The 20,989-nt window shown below is 40.5% G+C and overlaps 1 protein-coding gene across 9 annotated transcripts in view; it reads left to right on the forward strand.

Annotated features, from left to right (window-relative positions):
• The window catches only part of slc1a1 (solute carrier family 1 member 1), a 188,203-nt gene that overhangs the window by 134,127 nt on the left and 33,087 nt on the right, over nt 1-20,989 (forward strand). For all 9 annotated transcript variants that reach the window (XM_073072547.1, XM_073072494.1, XM_073072487.1 and 6 more), the window contains 4 exons: nt 329-371; nt 3,116-3,211; nt 3,891-4,075; nt 4,991-5,098. In XM_073072547.1, coding sequence (XP_072928648.1) covers nt 329-371; nt 3,116-3,211; nt 3,891-4,075; nt 4,991-5,098 — 432 coding nt within the window. The remainder of the gene's footprint in view (nt 1-328; nt 372-3,115; nt 3,212-3,890; nt 4,076-4,990; nt 5,099-20,989) is intronic.

The following is a 20,989-nucleotide window of genomic DNA, read 5'->3' on the forward strand; positions in this document are numbered from 1 at the left end:
GCCCCATTTTCAGAAAGGTAACTCACTGTTTTCTTCTGATATCCAACTGATGCACAAGCTTCCCTGAATTCCAGTTGAGTTAGTCTCTAAATTCAGGCCACTTCTATAGCCAAGTTAACCTCCTGGTTTTCTGATTGCTTTCTTTCCCCTTGATTTATTTTCCTTATTTATTTATGAACAATATTTGTCACCTTATGATTTTGAGAATTCTGTTTATTTAAGAACTTAGCAGCAGCAGGGAACAGAATGTCTGCAATTTCTGTTTGTAAGCATTCTGTTTGTAAGGGATGTCCAGATCCCTATAATTATGGTGTATTTTTATACATAGGAATGCATTCCCAGAAAACTTGGTCCAGGCCAGCTTTCAACAGGTAATTGCTTTTGTATTTTCTCTCAGTACATGAACACCATCAAGATCAATCGTAGACTCATCTTTAAGTGTCCGGTTTAAAATTGTGCAATATATTAAAATTTACCATCAATGAGACACCATTAAAAATAAGTAAGGACATACTATTGCTAAATTTTGTAAATAAGGTCATAAATAATATTTCAAGAATATGAGCAGGCAGATAATGCAAATGATGTTGCATGAATTTAAATAACCCTTCTTAGTTTGATGAGACAGTATGAAGACATCACAAATATTGTCCTATCCTAATAAAATCACATCATTTGTACATAAATAAAACCAAGTGATAATAAATCTGTAACATGTTGTGCTTGTTGGAATTGGTTTATTAATATCACGTACTGAGATACAGTGAAAACGTGTCTTGCATACTGTCCATACAGATAGGTTCATTACACGGTGCCTTGAGGTTGTACAAGGTAAAATAATAAAAATGGAGAAAAAATATAACGGCTACAGGGAAAGTGCAGTGAGGTCAAGAGTCCATCTTATCGTACTAAGAAATAATTTAACTGTATTCTAATAGTGGGGTAGAAGCTGTCTTTGAGCTTGGTGGTATACGCTTTCAGATGCTCAATAGGGGAGGGAAAGGGAAAGAATGTCAGGTGGGTGGCCTCCTTGGTCATGCTGGCTGCTTTACTGACGCAGTAAGAAGTGTAGGCAGAGTCCGCGGACAGGAGTGCTGAGTTTTGTGATGTGCTGAGCTATGCACACAATTCCCTGAAGTGTCTTGCTCTCATGTGCAGAGCAGTTGTCATACCAAACCATTATGAATCCAGATAAAATGCTTTCTATGATGCACCGATGAAAACTGATAAGGGTCACAGGAACCTGCCAGATTTCTTTAGCTTCCTGAGGGAGTAGAGGCATTGGTGAGCTTTCTTGACCATCATATCGATGTGTTCAGGCCAGTCTATTGGTGATGTTCATTCCTCAGAGCTTGAAGCTCTCAGCCTTCTCAACCTCAGCACCTTTGATGGAGACGTGAGCAAGTGAACTGCCTCCCTTCCTGAGGTCAATGAGCAGCTCTTCTGATTTGCTGACATTGAGGGAATAGTTGTTGTCATCACACAATGTTATTAAGCTCTCTATCTCCTGCCTGTACTCTGAACCATTGTTATTTGAGATGTGACTCATCATGATGAAATCATCTGCAAACTTGTAGGTGGAGTGAGAGCAGAATCTGGCCAATCTGTCATGAGTGTACAGGGAGTAGAGGAGGGGCTGATGATGCACTTTGTGGAGTATCAGTGTTTAGAGGTGTTACTGCCTATCCTTACTGATTGTGGTCTGCTCGTCAGGAAGCTGAGGATCCATTTGCAGAGTGAGGTATTAACTCCCAAGGTCGAAAGTTTGGTGACGAGTTTGCTTGAAGTTATAGTAATGAAGCCAAAGCTGTAGTTAATAGACAATAGACAATAGGTGCATAAGTAGACCATTCGGCCCTTCGAGCCTGCACCGCCATTTTGAGATCATAACTGATCATCTACTATCAATACCCGGTTCCTGCCTTGTCCCCATATCCCTTGATTCCCCTATCCATAAGATACCTATCTAGCTCCTGACATAAACAGTAGCCTGACATACATGCCTTTGTTGTGCAGATATTCCTGAGATGAGTCTAGAGACAGGGGCATAGCATCCATTGGAGATGTGTTTTGACAGAAGGCAAATTGCAGTGGGTTGAGGTTATCTGGGAATCTGGAGTTTATGTGTGCCATAGCTGGCATCTTGAAGGACTTCATGATGGAAAATGCAAAGCCACATTCTTGGTGGTAGTCATTCAATGCATTGCTTCTCTAAAATCATCAATTGAACAAACATTTTCATGAACGTATGAAAGCAAAGTTGAACTTTTCCTTAGAGTAATTGTAAAATCATTCCTTGGAAACAGAAGCTTGTCATTTTAATGGTATCTTCTCATAAGTGTCAACTAATAGCTTTTCTCCTGGGTAAACCTGGGAAAAAGGTCAACCACAATCACTAACTCCTCCCCCTTTCTATCAATTTAATTCTCATTGATACATGTGATTCTCACTTAAAACATCAAAGCAAGTTACTGGAATGTAACTCTTCCTAGAACAGATAACAACACTGCCATATATGGAGTTATGTACCTTGCATTCTGCCATAACAATGTCAGCTGAGTGCACTAGCCTCAAAGAAGCTTTCCACTGCACCATCCAGCCTATAGCTCCTCTGAATGTTTGCCAGCAACTATTATAGCTTTAAAGCAGCTCAAAGATTTGGGTTTTGTTTAAAGTCACTTCACGTGATCACTTGCACCAACAGCCAGGAGAAGCATTACCTCAGCAAATCGTACAAAATGCTGGAGGAACTCAGCAGGCCAGGCAGCATTTACAGAAAAGAGTACAGTCTCGGCCCAAAACGTTGACTGTACTTTTTTCCATAGATGCTGCCTGACCTGCTGAGTTCCTCCAGCATTTTCTGTGTGTTGCCTTGATTTCCAGCATCTGTAGATATCCTATTGTTTGTGCAGCATTACCCCAACAAGTCTGAAAGTTTGAATTTTCATTTCCGTTATTGAATCTTATAAAATGTAACTTTTTTTCAGATTACTTTGTATTTCCTCCAATGGTATATGCGAGATGTAGATTTACTAGTTAGTTAGTCTGTATAAAGTCATGATCTATTCTGATTTGTCAAGTTGTGTGCGATTCCTCTTTCCCTTTTTATTTCCAGTATAAAAGCAAACGACAAGAAATTGAATCTGTAAGCAACGCCAGTGTTACCAGTGGGGTAACAGTTACTGTTATAATGCCCACACAAATGAATGAGGTAACTAAACATTACTATCATAATGTTTATTGAATATTTCTATCAAGTCATTTGCAAATCACTTGTCTTTGAGTGAGCTTTACCTGCATTAGTCACAGAATACCAAAAATTAGCAATGTAAATGCCCCGCTTACAGGCATTCAGAGTGCCAAATGCATTTGATCCTTATTACCTCTCCAGTGAGAGCACAGCCATATTCAGGGATGGTGACAGGTGCTGGTGGAAGAGAAAACTGCAAAGCTTTGCATTAAGTTGCAGAGATAATTTTCCTGATTCTGAAAGGAATATTTATATTTAAAGTTGCCTGCAGATTTGGAGGTGTCTTTTGCCACTGGTCTGTGCATATGATCTTCTGTAACGTATATAAGTTACATGAGCTCTGCTGGAGAGGTGCAGTCCATCTGTGGGTTAATGCATGCAACATCAGTGGAGACACAAAAGACTGCGGGGGGGGGGGGGATCGGGAGCAAACTACGAACTGCTGTAAGAACTCAGCAGGTTGAGCAGCATCTGAGGAATGATACAAGATCTCCATCCAAAATTCTTTTCCCCTATTGATGCAGAGTGGCCTGCTGAATTTCACCAATAGTATATCATTCATCTAGATGGACATCTTACGCTGGTAAGAAGTAGAAATTTGACTATGATTTTTAACTTAAACTTCATTAAACCTTCACAGAATATAACCAAGGATTACAAAGTGATCGGCATATACTCTGATGGAATCAATGTTCTGGGCCTTATTGTCTTCTGCCTGGTGTTTGGAATTGTCATCGGACAAATGGGAGAAAAAGGCAAAATCCTGTTGGACTTTTTTGATGCATTAAATGAAGCCACCATGAAAATCGTGCAGATCATCATGTGGTGAGTAAGATGTTGCATTATAATCAGGTTCAGCACTAATTCCACCTTATTATTTTTGTACTAAATCAACACCATTGCTCAATCAGCTATTTCTATCAAGCAATTAAATCCTTCTTCTTAGTTTTGTGAGAGACATTTCTGCTGATCAAGAGGTGAACCAGGATCCAGGATCATGCTGATTCCTGTGGTGACTGTGCCCACTCTTGGAAATGCAAATAGTTAAAAGACTCCCCAGATCAACAGCCTCCAAGATCCCCAGGGTTACATTTCTGGTCAATTTTCTACTTTTGAATAGCTGAAAATTCCTGTCAATCGTTGTCTTAAAAAAATGAAATAAAGAATTAAAATGAAAAGTAAAGCTCCTTAAACTGTGAATTTAGACTTGAGGACATTTTTTTTCCTGCTGTTATAAAACTCATGAACAGACCTCTTCAAAGATGAGTTCTTGATATTTGAAACTACTTTGTTGAAACTACTTTGTCATGGCCCATGCATTTTGCCAACTTGCACTGCACATTTTCGGCGGTGAGCACTATATTCTGCATTTTATTTTGATTTCCCATTACCTCAATGTGCTTTTCTATGGAATGGTCTGTCTGGATGGCATGCAAACAAAAGTTTTTCCCTGTATCTCAGTACAGGTGCCTGTAATAAACCAATTGCCATAGCTGACTACCACTGTGTATGTATCAAGTCCACCTTAAGAGGAATTTATGCAATTCCTAGTCATTTATATCTGCTATCTGGCTTAATTCTTCAAGCAGAAACTTCCATGCTTCTGTCAGGTTATTTATTTGAGAGCATATCAAATGAAAATAATTATATCTGAAATGATATTTTGCAGATATGTTAATATAACAGAATTAAGCTGAAATTACTTTTACAATATAACCATTTATCAATGACTCTTTTCAGGTATATGCCAATTGGCATATTATTCCTGATTGCTGCAAAAGTAATGGAAGTGGATGACTGGGAAATCTTCCGGAGACTTGGGCTTTATATGGCTACAGTACTAAGTGGGTATGCATCATAATTCTTTAAAACGCTTTTTGAAATTATTGAATGAAACTTAAGAGTTCTATTTATTGAATTATTCCAGAGAAAAGAGTGGACTAAGAGTGGTCAAAGAATTAAGTGGTACAGCTGGAATGAAATCTTGAACTTTAACATACTGATTAAAAAGCTGCACTGTCAGTTTCTATGCTGAAGCTGAAATAAGTGTATAGGGTGATGGTTGCTGAGGTTGTTATGTTAAATAGGCTGAAGCTGTCTTAATGTTAAATACACTGGTATGGTATTCGCGGAATAGAACTTTAAATTACATGATATATAATCAGTTTGTGTATTCAATTGTACAAAATCATGATATTAGGATTGAGAATGGGTCTTTGTGGTGCTTCCCACACGGCAGAAAGCTCTCTATATGGACAGGAATTGAAACAGGCTGAAGAATAGTACATATTTCTTAATGTGTTCCAGTTGTAGGCAGGATGGTATAAGGAATTTTATCCTCTAGTTCCTGTGTTCTTTGCCTTTTTGAGAGAATTCAAAAAAATAACTTCCAGTCAAGAAGAGATTAATAATAATAATTAGTTGTCATTATTTACTATGCTAATTTTCTATGCTATTATAATAATAAATTCACTTTATAAGGTGCTCTAATGCATAAAATTGTCCCAAGGTCCTACTCAGTTGTATGTTTCATTCTAATTGATTTAAGTAATTAATGTGAGCTGGGAAAACACTCTTGGGCTTTCGGGCTCAATTAGTTCCATGAATTAATGGATTTTCTAGAAATACGGTAACATTTTTCTGGACAAGTTGAGTAGACCATACAGGGACAGATCGCAAGAATTGAATTGATGTTGTGATTATGCTGTTGAGATCCTTAAACAAAATAATGCTGAGTAGATCTCTGATGTTGAAACATACATTACAGAATGTGGAGTAGCCCTAACTGTGGATTTTGTTAGCTTTTATATTTTTTTAACCTGGTTTATGATGAGGTATGATTTATTATGCTTCTTAACCTAAGTGCAAAAGTAGACACCTTAGAATTCCTTTGATGTTTCATTTCCATTATTAAGATTTTTGCTACTGTTCTCACTTACTTTTGTTACTTTTTTAAAAATTATATCACTTGCAACACCTTCACCTTGCTGAAGGAACTTGAAAGGTCAGGTAGCATCTATGGAGAGGAATAAACAGTCAATATTTCAGGTCGAGATCTTTCATCATGACTGGAAAAGAAGGGTCTCAACCCGAAATGACTGTTTATTCCTCTCCATGCTGCCTGACCTGCTGAGCTCCTTCAATCTTTTGTGTGTGTTGCTCTGCATTTCCAGCAGCTGCAGAATATCCTGTGCTTACTGTATAAAGAACTTGTAATGTTTCTTCCACTAACCCACCATCTCTTGTATCTCATGGTGGCAGCACTTCTTTCTTTCTCCCTTTCTCTTCTTGACCTTCAGATGGTTCCAAAAACAAAACTTATATAAACTTGAAGAACAAAGCCTGATCTAAACGTGTTGGTGGTCACAGGACTAACAACTAAATTAGTGGGAAGATAGAGGATTGGGAAGTTTTTAAAAACCTAAAAATCATGCCTAAAAAAGAGCAACTAAAAATCATTTGAAGGGAAAAGATGAAATATGAAAGCAAGCTAGCAAATAATATCAAAGTGGATAGTAAAAGTTTTTTTTCAAGTAGGTTAAAAATTAAAAGAAAAGTGAGAGTAGATATAGAACCGCTAGAAAATGAGGCAGGAGAAATAATGACAGGAGACAAGGAGATGGCTGATGAACTAAATGATAATTTTGCATCACTGTGGAAGATACTAGCAGTATGCCTGATATTGTAGTGTGTGAAGGAAGAGAAGTGGGTGCAGTTACTGTTACAAGACAGAAGGTGCTCAGAAAGCTGAGAAACCTAAAGGTGCATAAGTCACCCAGCCCAGAGGAACTGCACCCTAGGGTTCTGAAAGAGATAGCATTAGAGATTGTGGTAGCATTAGAAATGATCTTTCAAAAATCATTGGACTCTGGCATAGTGCCAGAGGACTGGAAAATTGCAAATGTTACTTCACTCTTTAAGAAAGGAGGAAGGTAGCAGAATGGAAATTATAGACCAGTTAGCCTGACCTCAGTGGTTGGGAAGGTGTTAGAGTCAATTGTCAAAGATGGGGTGATGGAGTACTTGGTGACACAGGACAAGATAATACAAAGTCAGTATGGCTTCCTTCAGGAAAAATCCTGCCTGATGAACCTGTTAGAATTCTTTGAGGACATTACAAGTAGGATAGATAAAGGGGATGCAGTGGATGTTGTACATTTTGACTTTCAGAAGGCCTTTGACAAGGAGCCACACATGAGGCTGCTCACCAAGCTGAGAGCCCATGGTATTCCAGGGAAGTTACTAACATGGTGAGAGCATTAGTTGATAGGTAGGGGAAGCGAGTGAGTGGGAATAAAAGGATCCTTTCCTGGTTGGCTGCCAGTGACTAGTGGTGATCCACAGGAGCTGGTGTTGGGACCACTTCTTTTTATGCTGTATATAAATGATTTACTTTACTTTATTACTTTATTGTTGCCAAACAATTGATACTAGAGCGTACAATCATCATAGTGATATTTGATTCTGCGCTTTGTGTTCCCTGGAGTAAAAATCAATAGTAAATATAATAAAAATTTAAAATTATAAATCATATAAATAGAAAATAGAAAAGGGAAAGTAAGGTAGTGCAAGTCAGGTCCGGATATTTGGAAGGTACGGCCCAGATCCGGGTCAGGATCCGTTCAGCAGTCTTATCACAGTGGAAAGAAGCTGTTCCCAAATCTGGTCCTTTGAGTCTTCAAGCTCCTGAACCTTCTCCTGGAGGGAAGAGGGACAAAAAGTGTGTTGGCTGGGTGGGTCATTTAGATGATGGAATGGATGGCTATGTTGTCAAGTTTGCAGATGATATGAAGATGGTGGAGGGGCAGGTAGTGTTGTGGAAACAGGTAGGATGCAGAAGGACTTAGACAGATTAGGAGAATGGGCAAGGAAGTGGCAAATGAAATATGATGTTGGAAAATGCATGGCCATGCACTTTGGTAGTAGAAATAAATGTGCGGAGTATTTTCTAAACAGGGAGAAAATCCTGGAATCTGAGATGCAGAGGGTCTTGGAAATGTTTGTGCAGAACACCCTGAAGGTTAATTTGCAGGTTAAGTCAGTGGTGAGGAAGGCAAATGCCATGTTAGCATTAATTTCAAGAGTTCTAGAATACAAGAGCAAAGATGTGATGATGAGGCTTTATAAGGCACCGGTAAGGCCTCACTTTGAGTATTGTGAACAGTTTTGGTCTCCTCATCTTAGAAAAGATGTGCTGGCATTGGAGAGAATCAAGAGGAAGTTCACAAGGATGATTCCAGGAATGAAAGGGTTATCATACGAGGAACATTTGATGGCTCTGGGTCTGTACTCGCTGGAAGGATGAGGGGGGATCTCACTGAAACCTTTCACATGTTGAAAGGCATAGACAGAGTAGATGTGGAAAGGATGTTTTCCATGGTGGGAGAGTCTAGGACAAGAGGGCACAGCCTCAGGATCGAGGGGCACTCTTTCAAAACAGAGATGCAGAGAAATTTTTTTAGCCAAAGGGTTGTGAATTTGAGGAATCTATTGCCACAGGCAGCTGTGGAGACCAGGTCATTGGGTGTATTTAAGGCAGAGATTGATAAGTTCTTGATTGGACATGGCATCAAAGGTTATGGGGAGAAGGCCGGGAACTGAAGTTGAAGAGGAGATAGAAAAAAAGGATCAGCCAAGATTGAATGGCAGAGTAGTCTTGGTGGGCCAGATGGCCTAAATTTGCCCCTGTGCCTTTTGATCTTATGGGCTCAATATTGTATTCAACAATTTCAGATAGCCAGAAGCTCAACTATTTTGGAACTGGCTAGTTTTATAGGGTAATGGAATTGGGAGAAATGTACATAAGTCACAACCACTGACATTGAATTGGGGTTTTGCTTTAAGAGGCTGGTCTGCTGTGCTTACGTCATTTAGTAAAAGGTTTTTAGCGCTTTTGTTGTGCAGGTTTTGGAATTCCATAAAGTATGTATGGGCTTCATTAAACATAAAGCATCTTACTTTGTTTTATTCATGGAAACCTACATTGGTGACCCTGATGCTCCAAGATGATGCCAGAGTTATTGAAAACGTTGGCCAACCCAGTCGCTTTGAAACTACTGGAGTTCTGGGAGCAAAATGCTGCCACTTGGTTTGTACAAACTGAGGCATAGTTCACCCTGTGAGAAATCTCTGCTCCCAACACCAAGTGTTTCTATGTGGTAGCGTCACTGAGAAACTCCCCGTCTACGGAAGTAGTGAGTCTGCTTAAACATGATAAATACCGATCGCTGAAAACACATCTTTTGGAGACGTTTGGATTCTCCGAGTCTGAGCACGCCAAACAGTTGCTTTCCTTTCCTGGTCTCAGTGACTGTAAGCCTTTGGAGCTAATGGACCACATGCTGTCTCTCCTAGGAAATCACCATCCTTGTTTTATTCTGAAAGAAATCTTCATGCAGAAATGCCTGATCAAGTTTGCATAGCCCTTGCTAATGCACCAATAAAGGACTATAAGGAGCTTGCTAAAATGGCTGAAACACACACAAAATGCTGGAGGAACTCAGCAGGCCAGGCAGCATCTCTGGAAAAGAGTAAACAGTCGACGTTTCACGCTGAGACCCTTCATCAGGACTGGAGAAAAAAGATGAGAAATCAAAGTAAGAGCGTGGAGGGAGGGGAGGAAGAACTACAATGTAGTAGGTGATAGGTGAAGCCAGGAGAGGAGGAGAGTGAAGTAAAGAGTTGGGAAGTCGATTGCTAAAAGAGAACGAGGAATCTGATTGGAGAGGACAGAAGGCAATGGAAGAAAGGGAAGGGGGGAGGAGCACCAGAAGGAAGCGATGGACAGGTAAGGAGATAAGGTGAGAAAGGGAAAGGGGGATGGGGAATGGTGAAGGTGAGGGGAGCATTACAGGAGGTTCGAGAAATTGATGTTCATGCCGTCAGGTTGGAGATAGAATATAAGGTATTGCTCTCCAACCTGAGTGTAGCATCATCACAGCAGTAGAGGGCGCCATGGACTGACATGTCGGAATGGGAATGGGAAGTAGAATTAAAATGGGTGGCTTCTGGGAGTTCCTGCTTTTTCTGGCGGACAGAGCATAAGTGCTTGACAAAGCGGTCTCCCAATCTACGTCGGGTCTCACCGATACAGAAGATGATCCCAACAGACTCTCACGTGAAGTGTTCCCTCACCTGGAAGGACTGTTTGGACCCCAGAATGGTAGTGAGGGAGGTGTAGGGGCAGGTGTGGCACTTGTTCTGCTTGCAAAGATAAGTGCCAGGATGGGAACAGTGGGGAGGGACGAATGGACAAGGGAGTCATGTAGGGTGTGATCCCTGCGGAAAGCAGAAAGTGGGTGGGTGAGAAAGATGTGCTTGGTTGTGGGATCCCGTTGCAGATGGCAGAAGTTATGGAGAATTACAAGCTTGATATGGAGGCTGGTGGGGTGGTAGGTGAGGACAAGAAGCACCCATGCTAAAATGGCTGATAGTCTACACTCAGCCAGGCAGCGATGCATCATTGCTCCTTCTTTCTCTACCTCAATAAGCTCGGTCTGCAAGACCCCCAACATAAGGACACCCACCACTGCGAAACAGACGATGCCAGCTCTGTACTTTTTACCATGCTTGCTTCGGTACGAACGCTAGGAAGTGCTGACTGCCTTGCAGCTTCGACAGTGCCAGCAATTCAGGACAACAAAGATTTGTGAACACTGTGGGTTCCAGCTGCCAGGGTCATCTACTGTTCTTTACAGACACTTTTCAGAAAAACACTTCCTGTGTGACACGGGTGTTCAAGACAGTGTGCTGCCAGCATCACCTATTGATGAGAAGGCAAAGAGCGATGAAACCTCGCTGGAGGCTGCCAAGGGTAGCAGGTTCCAGACTTATGGGACACTGTGGTTGATTCTCTGCTTCAGTGGGCAATATTACACATGGAACTTCATCCTGGCTAAAGTGGCTAGACCCCTGCTCAGTGCAGATTTCCTGTGTGCCCAAGGACTGTTAGTCAATCTTAACTGCTGGATTGTGGATGTCAAGAACTTTGGATCGTTACCCTGTTCCCCGGTTAATTTGTCTGCAATGACTCTGTAAGCGCATATAACACCACATGTGAGTTTACTCGACTGCTGGGTGAATTCCCAGACCTCACCAAACCCACATTCTCCACTACAGTCACAAAACGTGAGGTGAGTACCATATTCCCACAACTGGCCCACTAGTCCGTGCCCACAAGTATAGATTGGACCCAGAAAAGCTGGCAAACATGAAGACTTGAGTTTGGTCTTTTTGAGTTTCTGCGGATGCCATTTGGACTGAAACATGCAGCACAGACTTTCCAACAGCTGATGGACTCTGCAATAAAAGACTTAGATTTTCCTTTTGTTTACTTGGATGACGTACTCATCGCCAGTGTGTCCAAATCTGAACACGTATCTCATCTCTGCACACTTTTCAAGCGCTTAAACCAACATGGATTGATTATTAACCCTGTGTAACGTTATTTTGGATTGTCAACCATTGACGTCTTCAGCCATCACATTGTCACAGAAGGTGTGAAACCCCTCCCATCAAAGATAGCAGCTTTTATGGATTTCCCACCGCCAAAAAAAACTGCAGGAGTTTTAGGAATGATACCTTTCTGTCAGCACTTCATTCCATGAGCTGCTGAACTTGTGATCCCCCTGTATAGGGCACTTAAAGGCAATAACCCTAATCGTGTATGTGACTGGTCAGTGGACATGACCAAGGCATTTGATGAGAGAGAGTTTGTAGAATGTCTAAGAGAAGGCATTTTAGAACAGCTTGTTGTTCAGTGCACTAGGGGATCAGCTGTGCTGGATTGGGTGTTGTGCAATGACCTGGAGATGACAAGGAATGTCTAGGGAACAATGACCATAATATGGTCGAGTTCACTTTGAAATTTGAGAAGGAGAAACTATATTTCAATGTGTCGGTATTTCAATAGAATAAAGGAAATTGCAATGGCGTGAGAGGGGAAATGGCCAAGGTTGACTGGAAAAAGACAATAGCAGGAAGGACAGCTGAGCAGCAATGGCTGGAGTTTCTGTGAAAAATGAGGAAAGTACAAGAGAGATATATTCAAAATAAGAAGAAGTTTTCGGATGGAAGAAGGACACTACTCTGGCTGACAAGTCAAGTTAGAGACAAAGTAAAAGCAAAAGAGAAAGCATACAAGGAAGTCAAAGCTAATGGGAAGACAGAGGATTGGGAAGCTTGTACAAACTTGTAGGAGTAAACTAAGAAGGTCATTAGGAAGAAAAAGATGAATAATGAAAGGAAGCTGGTGAGGGATATCAAAGAAGATACTAAAAGCTTTATTAAGTATATAAAGGGTAAAAGAGAATTGAGGGTAGATATAGGACTAATAGAAAATGACACTGGAGATATTGTAATGAGAGATGCATAGATGGCAGAGGAACTGAATGCGTATTTTGCATCAGTCTTCACAGTGGAAGACATCTGCAGTATACTGGACTTTCAAGAGTGTCAGAGAAGTGAAGTATGTGCAATGAAAATTATGACTGAGAAGGTGCTGAGGAAGCTTAATGGTCTGAGGGTGGATAAATCTCTTGGACCTGATGGAATGCACCCTTGGGTTCTGAAGGAAGTAGCTGGAGTGATCGTGGAGGCATTAACAATGATCTTTCAAGAATCAATGGACTCTGGCATTGTACCAGATGACTGGAAAATTGTAAATGTTACTCCGCTATTTAAGAAGGGTGGGAGGCAGCAGATAGGAAACTATAGACCTGTTAGCCTGATATCAGTGGTTGGGAAGTTGTTGGAATCGATTGTTAGGGAAGAGATTATAGAATACCTGAAGGCACATGACAAGATAAGCCAAAGCCAGCATGGTTTCCTGAAAGGAAAATCCTGCCTGACTAACCTACTGCAATTTTTTGAGGAAATTACAATCAGGGTAGACAAAGGAGATGCAGTGGATGTGGTGTACTTGGATTTTCAGAAGGTCTTTGACAAGGTGCCGCACGTGATTCTGCTTAGCAAGATAAGAGCCCATGGAATTACAAGGGAGTTACTAGCATGGGTGCAGCACTGGCTGAGCACAGCAGAGAACAGAGAGTGGGAATAAAGAGATCCTATTCTGGCTGGCTGCAGGTTACCAGTGGAGTTCCACAGGGGTCGGTGTTGGGATCGCTGTTTTTTATGATGTATGTCAATGATTTGGACTATGGGATTAATGAATTTGTGGCTAAATTTGCCGATGATACAAAGATAGGTGGAGGAGTGGGTAGTGTTGTGGAAACAGAGAGCCCGCAGAGAGACTTAGATAGTTTAGGGGAATGGGCAAAGAAGTGGCAAATGAAATACAATGTTGTAAGGTGTATGGTCATGCATTTTGGCAGAAGAAATAAATGGGCAGACTATTATTTAGATGGAGGGAGAATTCAAAGTGCAAAGATGCAAAGGGACTTGGGAATCCTTGTGCAGGATACCCTAAAGATTAACCTCCAGGTTGTGTCAGTTGTGAAGAAGGTGAATGCAATGTTGGCATTCATTTCTAGAGGTATGGAATATAAGAGCAGGGATGTGAAGTTGAGGCTCTGTAAGGCACTTGTGAGATCATACTTGGAGTATTGTGTGCAGTTTTGGGCTCCTTATTTTAAAAGGGATATACTGACATTGGAGAGGGTTCAGAGAAGATTCACAAGAATTATTCCAGGAATGAAAGGGTTACCGTATGAGGAACATCTGGCAGCTCTTGGGCTTATTCCATGGAGTTCAGGAGAATAAGGAGGGATCTCATAGAAACATTCCGAATGTTAAAAGGCCTGAACAGATTAGATATGGCAAAGTTATTTCCCATAGTAGGGGAGTCTAGGACAAGAGGGCATGACTTCAGGTTTGAAGGACATCCATTTAGAACAGAGATGTGGAATAATTACTTCAGTCAGAGGTTGGTAAATCTGTGGAATTTGTTGCCACAAGCAGCTGTGGATGCCAAGTCATTGGGTGTATTTAAGGCAGAGATAGATAGTTTCTTGATTAACCAGGGCATCAAAGGGTATGGGGAGAAGGCAGAGGATTGGGGATGACCAGAAGAATTGGATCAGCCCATGATTGAATGGCGGAGTAGACTTGATGGGCTGAATATCCTACTTCTGCTCCTATAACTTATGATCTTGTGCTCAAACAAGCTCTTTCCAACACGACGCTACTGGCACCCCAACACACATATAGTCACCACTGTTGGTGCTTCAGACTACGCAGGAACTGCATGAACAGTTGGTCGGAGGCATGTGGCAGTCACTCACCTTCTTCAGCCAGCATCTCCTCCCACCCCGAAAGTAAGTTCAGCATGTTTGATCTTGAGCTTCTCATTCTCTATCTGGCTGTCGGCCATTTTTATTTTCTTCTATAGGATCTCCATTTCACTGCGTTCATTGACCACTAACCCCTCATACATGCGACGGCCAAAATCTCAGCTCCTTGGTCTGCACGGTAGCAACACTACCTGGCCTGAATATCCGAGTTCACAACTGATATACAACAAATCAGGGGGAGAATAATGCCGTGGCTGATTGTCTCTCGTGGCCAGCCATCGAGGCCGTACACATAGGGGTTGACTAAGTCAGCATGGCAGCCAATCAAGCCTTAGAAAGGACTGAGTGATTGGACTGTAGCTTGCGTGGAGCACCAGCGTGTAAAAATTAACCATCACATTCAGGTGCCATTGGCACCTTTTGAGGTCTCTAAGGTTTGACTATGTCAATGTGGACATTGTTGGTCCTCTTCCCCTCTCTTGGGTCTTCATGCACCTTCTCACCATGGTGGACTGTACCACCAGGTGGCCAGAGATCATCCTTCTAGCATTGATGACGGCTTCAGAAGAGCTCGGGTGTTCATCAGCACCTGGGTTGCTTGGTTTGGCACCTCGTCTAATATTTCCTCTGCCCACGGTCCCCAATTCATATCAGACCTTTGGGCTGCGATGACCCAGAACCTCAGTGTTAGGCTACATCACACCACGTCGTATCAATGGCCTATGTGAATGGTTTCACCGCTCCTTGAAGGCTACTCTGAAGGATTCCCTGATCTTTTCGTCTCCCATGGGTCCTGCTGTAGCTCAGGATTGCTCTAAAGGAGGACCTGCAGTCGTCCAAGGCTGAGTTGGCATATGGGCAGCCATTACGAGTGCCAGATGATTTCATTCCTGATGCCACAACTCCCTGGTTGGCCTCTCAACAGAGTTCCACCCACCTCAGTAAATTCAATTCCTACCTCCCATCATAGAAACATAGAAAACATACAGCACAATACAGGCCCTTCAGCCCACAAATCTGTGCCGAACATGTCCCTACATTAGAACTACCTAGGCTTTGCCTATTCTTCTAAGCTCCATGTAGCCATGCAGGAGTCTCTTTTTTTTGGTAATTTATTTTTTTATTGAAGTTCATCAAACAAACATTTCCATAAGATGTATTTCAGACATTGTACATATATATCAAAAAATCATATATATCACAAATCTCCATGAAGTATTTATCTGGGGTATACACTTATTGAAAAGAGTGGAAAGAAAAAACAAGCAAAAGGAAAGAACTATGTACAAGTAGGGAGTGATTTTTTTTTACAACAGATTCATTGATCTGTGAGAATAAAATCAGGCGTATGAGCCTTGGTTGCATTTTTAAGTGTCTTATTAACATATTGTCGCATCTGTAAATACAGATAAAAATCTTGTTTTTCTAATAAGTGTTTCTCTTTAAGCATTTCAAAACTGAACAGTGTTCCTTCTTTCATTATGTTGCAAAGAACTGTTATTCCTTTAGCTGTCCAGTCCTTAAATCTAGCATCCAATTTATTTGGTGTAAAATCCAAGTCATATGCACACCATTTAAGAATTGCAATATCTCCCTCTAGATTATATTCTTTTATAGTAGTTTTCAATATTTTAAGAGTCAATTTCACCCATGGATTATCAATAGTATTTATGTACCTTTGCAGGTTGTTAAAAGCCAAAATTGCTTGTATGGGGATGGGAAGTACCCACTCCTCAATGTTTTTCCATTGAGCGTCATATGATGGGTTGCACCAACATATCACAGCTCTCAACTGTGCTGCAAAATAATAATCTCTAAGAGAAGGTATGCCCCATACCCCTTTCCCTTTGCTAATTGCAAAGTTTTGACATGAACTCTAGGCCATTTACCCTGCCAAATATACCTTGATAGCATCTTGTCCCATTCATTGAATTGATTTTGATTAATCTCTATTGGTAGGGTCTGAAAGAGATATAACAGTCTGGGCAGTATAATCATTTTAATAGACTCAATCCTTGAACTGAGACTGAAAAAAGGAATCAGGTTTCATCTTGCCACATCTTCCTTAATTTTTTTATATAAAGGCTGTTAATTACATTCTGATAATTTTGCCAAATCTTTTGGCACAATGATGCCCAAATATTTGAAAGACTTAGTGTGCCGTGCCCAGGGGTATCGACTTTAAATTTCTCTTGGTGGGCTATAGTAATATGAAAGTAATTGGGTTTTATCTATGTTGATCTTGTACCCTGATAATTGACCATATTGTTCTAAGGATTGCATCAATTTAGGTGAAGAGTATGTTGGTTGCCCTAGGTAGATCAAAATGTCATCTGCATAACAAGCCAATTTATGCTCTGTCCCTTTAATAGTAATTCCCCTGATATCTTCATTTTGTCTGATGTATTGAGCTAATGGTTCCAGATATAGCACGAAGAGTGGTGGTGACCATGCACAACCCTGTCTCGTGCCCCTTTCTAGGGTAAGACTATTTGATAAATATCCATTGATTTTAATCCTAGCAGTAGGATTGTCATATAGTGTCTGCATAGTTTTAATAATTGTGTCTTGGAAACCAAATCTATGTAAAACTCTGTAAAGAAAATTCCAATTAACCAAATCAAATGCTTTTTCAGTGTCCACGCTTATCACTATTGTTTCAGTTTTATTTTTTTTGTATATGATCCATAATGTGAAGTGTCCTTCGTATATTGTCTTGAGTCTGGCGTTGTCATATAAAACCTGTCTGATCGTTACGTATCAGTATGGGTAGAAACTCCTCTTATCGTTTGGCCATGATGGAGGTAAATAACCTATAATCTACATTAAGAACGGATATTTGTCTAAATGACCCGCATTCCATTTTATCCTTGCCTTCTTTCGGTATAGCTGAGATTATTGCTTCCTTCCAACTGGCTGGCAATTGTGCCTTTTTTACAGCCCAGTTCAGTGTGGGGAGTAAAACAGGAATTAACTCATTTTTAAATTCTTTGTACCACACTGCCGTATACCCATCTGATCCTGGTGACTTGCTTAATTTAAGCCTACTAATTGCAGCTTTTAATTCAACTTCAGTTATGTCAGCAGTCATCCTTCTATTTTGTTCTTTGCTTAAAGTGGGTAACTCTAGAGAATTCAAGAAGGTGTCAATTTGGGTTATGCTTCCCCCTGGAACTTTGGAATATAGCATTTTGTAAAATACTTCAAAAGCTTCTTGAATTTCACTTCGCTTATTTTTTATCATTTTTGTTCTTGGGTCCCTAATTGTATTTTCTGCTATCTTTTTTTTCCAGTTTCCACGCTAGTATTTTCATAGATTTCAATCCACTTTCATAATACTTCTGTTTCAGAAACATTAAGTTTTTCTTGATTTCTTGCGTAGACAAATTATTTATTTCATTCCTAATTCTTTTAATTTCCCCTAATGTATCCTGTGCCAAATTCAATTTGTGTTTTTTTCTCTAGTTCCTTCAGCCTATTTTGTAATTCCTCTAATGTTTTATTCCTTATTTTTTTCTTATATGAAGATATTGCAATAATTTTCCCTCTTAAGACTGCCTTCAGAGTATCCCATAAAATGGGAGGTGAAACCTCCCCATTATCATTAAATTCTAAGTAGAGACAAATTTATTTTTTAATTTGTTCCTTAAAATACGGATCATTGTGTAGACTTGAACTTAGTTTCCAAATAGTATTCTTTGGTAGTAGGTCAAAATCAACAGATAAATATATAGGTGCATGGTCACTTACATCTATTGTCCAAATTCCACAGGTGTTTATTTTGTCTTTGTCTTTTCCAAATGTTATGAAATAGTCTATTCTTGTATATACAGAATGTGGAGGAGAATAATGAGTGTAATCCCTTCGTCAGGGAAAAGGTCCCTCCATATATCAATTAAACCAACATCCTCAAAAAGAGTATTAACCTTCTTATGTAAAGATTTTGTTTCATGGGTTTTTCTATTGGAAGAGTCTAAGTTTGGTTGTAATTGTAAATTTAAGTCTCCCCCGTATATCAGGATACCTTCTGTTTCCATTACCATAATATCAGTAATTTACTAAAAGAAACTAATATCACTTCCCGGGGGTGCGTATATGTTCAATAGAGTAACTGAATTTCCGTCTATATTCCCCCTTACCAGAATATATCTGCCTTCTTTATCTCCCATTTCGAATATTTTTTCAAAATTTAGGTTACTTGAGATAAGAATAGCAACTCCTCTCCTACGTCCTGATTTATATGAGGAGAAAAACAGATTAGTGAAGCCCATTTTCTTTAGTTTTTTATGCTCATTATCACTTAAATGAGTTTCCTGTAAATATACTACATTGGCTTGTTCTTTTTTCATTTTGGATAAAATTCTCTTACGTTTATTGGATTTAATAGCCAATTTACATTAAAAGAAATGAATTTTACCTTGTCCTTAGCCATCTGTATTTGTCTGGCAATGTATCATTGAAATTAGAATAAAAGTTAATCGATCAACTCCCTGAACAAATAAGAACCAAGAAACACAGATAATAGCAAAAATGGCAATGAACGTGTGATTCCAAGGCTGAGGTCTTTAGTAAATGACCTTGCGTTGAGCTAGAGGAAATGTCTAGCTGCGGGGGATAACCCCTCCTATTTGTGAGTTGAGGGCCCCCATTGCAGTATTTATAAAAGTCAGTGAACAAATCCATTACACAGAAAAGATTTCCCTGTGTACTCCTCCTATATATATATATATATATATATATATATATACACACACATACACACACACACACATATATATATGCACACACACACAAATATATATATATATGCATACATATATACATATACATACATACACACACATACACATATATGCACACACACACACACACATACACACACACACACACATATATATGTATTTTCTCATTTTGGTGGGGAAAAAGGAGTAAGTGAGCGAATAAAGAATAACAACTAAGTAATATAAAATCCACATTATAATAAGTATTTCTCCAGTTAGGTATATCACCGTGTCCTTTTGCTTCTGTTTAGCTTCTCAACATTTTTAAAGTTAACATTATGGCTCTTCTGAAAGGGGTGAGGACTGTCTTTGGGAAACTCCCGGTCTCTTCCTGATATGTTTCTCTCGGCCTCCTCCCGTCTCCTGTCTTCTTGTTTCTCGCACTATTTCCCAAGCCAAGCGGGACAGCCAGGCTTTCTTTCGTTTTGGTCATGCTGACGGGCAACCCTCTGGCCTTCATGTCTGTAGTCGCCTCTTCCACTGTCTGGTATAACTGCGTCCCGTTGTCATAAAACACTTGAAGTTTAGCAGGGTATGGAGTTTGAAATATAATCTTATTTTGCTTTAATACTCACTTTACTTTGGAGTATTCTTTACGTTTCTGGAGGACTGCGGGGTGGGGGGTAATCTTGGTCGAAATATATTAATTTATCCTCTAAAAACACTCTCTTCTTACCCCAGGTCCTTCGTAGAATCTCCGCCTTGGTGCTGTACCAAAGGAATTTAATTATAATTGAGCGTGGGTTTCTATCCTGGGTAGGTTTTGGGACTAATGCGCGGTGGGCTCTTTCAACTTACAGCTTCATAGATGCGGGAAGCTCCAGCGCGTCCCGCAGTAACTTTCCGACAAACTCCATCATAGACGGGCCCTCCGCTCCTTCGGGAACATTGTAGATTCTGATATTTTTCCGCCGTGATCTTCTCTCCAGATCAAGCAGTTTACCTTCTTGGTGAAGTATAATTTTTATTGTCTTGCTCAGTATCCGTTCCACATTTTGAACGCGATCTTCCACCTTCTCAATGCTAGTCTCTGCCACCGTTATTTTTTGATTAATGCTGGCGAGCTCTGCCTTAATATCACGGAGCTGCTGCTTTATATCTTTCTGGACCTCCATTATTTCTTTCAGGATTTCGAAGACATTTGCCGCTTCGTCTGAACGAGGCCCAGCAGCCGCCTCGCTAGCATGCGGTCGGGTCAGAGAGCCGCTCGCTGCACTCCTCTCGGACGCAGGCTCCGCAGCGTCACTTTTTTTAATTTCCATTTCTTCTCCCCATTCTTGCCCCTCTTTTCAGTTCAAATATTTTTCAAAAAATATTATACTTGATGGGTTAATGGGGTTTAATATGCATTTTTCCGGAGGAGCTAGTGACTTAAGCTGTCATTCTCGATGATGACGTCACCGGAAACCCCATGCAGGAGTCTCTTAAAAGACCCTAACATTTCTGCCTCCACCACCGCTGCCGGCAGCCCATTCCACGGACTCACCACTCTATGCATAAAAAACTTACCCTTGTCATCTCCTCTGTACCTAATTCCAAGCACCTTAAAACTATGCCCTCTTGTGCTAGCCATTTCAGCCCTGGGGAAAGCCTCTGACTATCCACACAATCAGTGTCTCACATCATCTTATACGCCTCTATCAAGTCACCTCTCATCCTCTGTTGCTCCAAGGAGAAAAGGCCATGTTCACTCAACCTATTCTCATAAG

The sequence above is a fragment of the Hemitrygon akajei genome, chromosome 2 (assembly GCF_048418815.1).
Source record: "Hemitrygon akajei chromosome 2, sHemAka1.3, whole genome shotgun sequence".
Classification (NCBI taxonomy): domain Eukaryota; kingdom Metazoa; phylum Chordata; class Chondrichthyes; order Myliobatiformes; family Dasyatidae; genus Hemitrygon; species Hemitrygon akajei.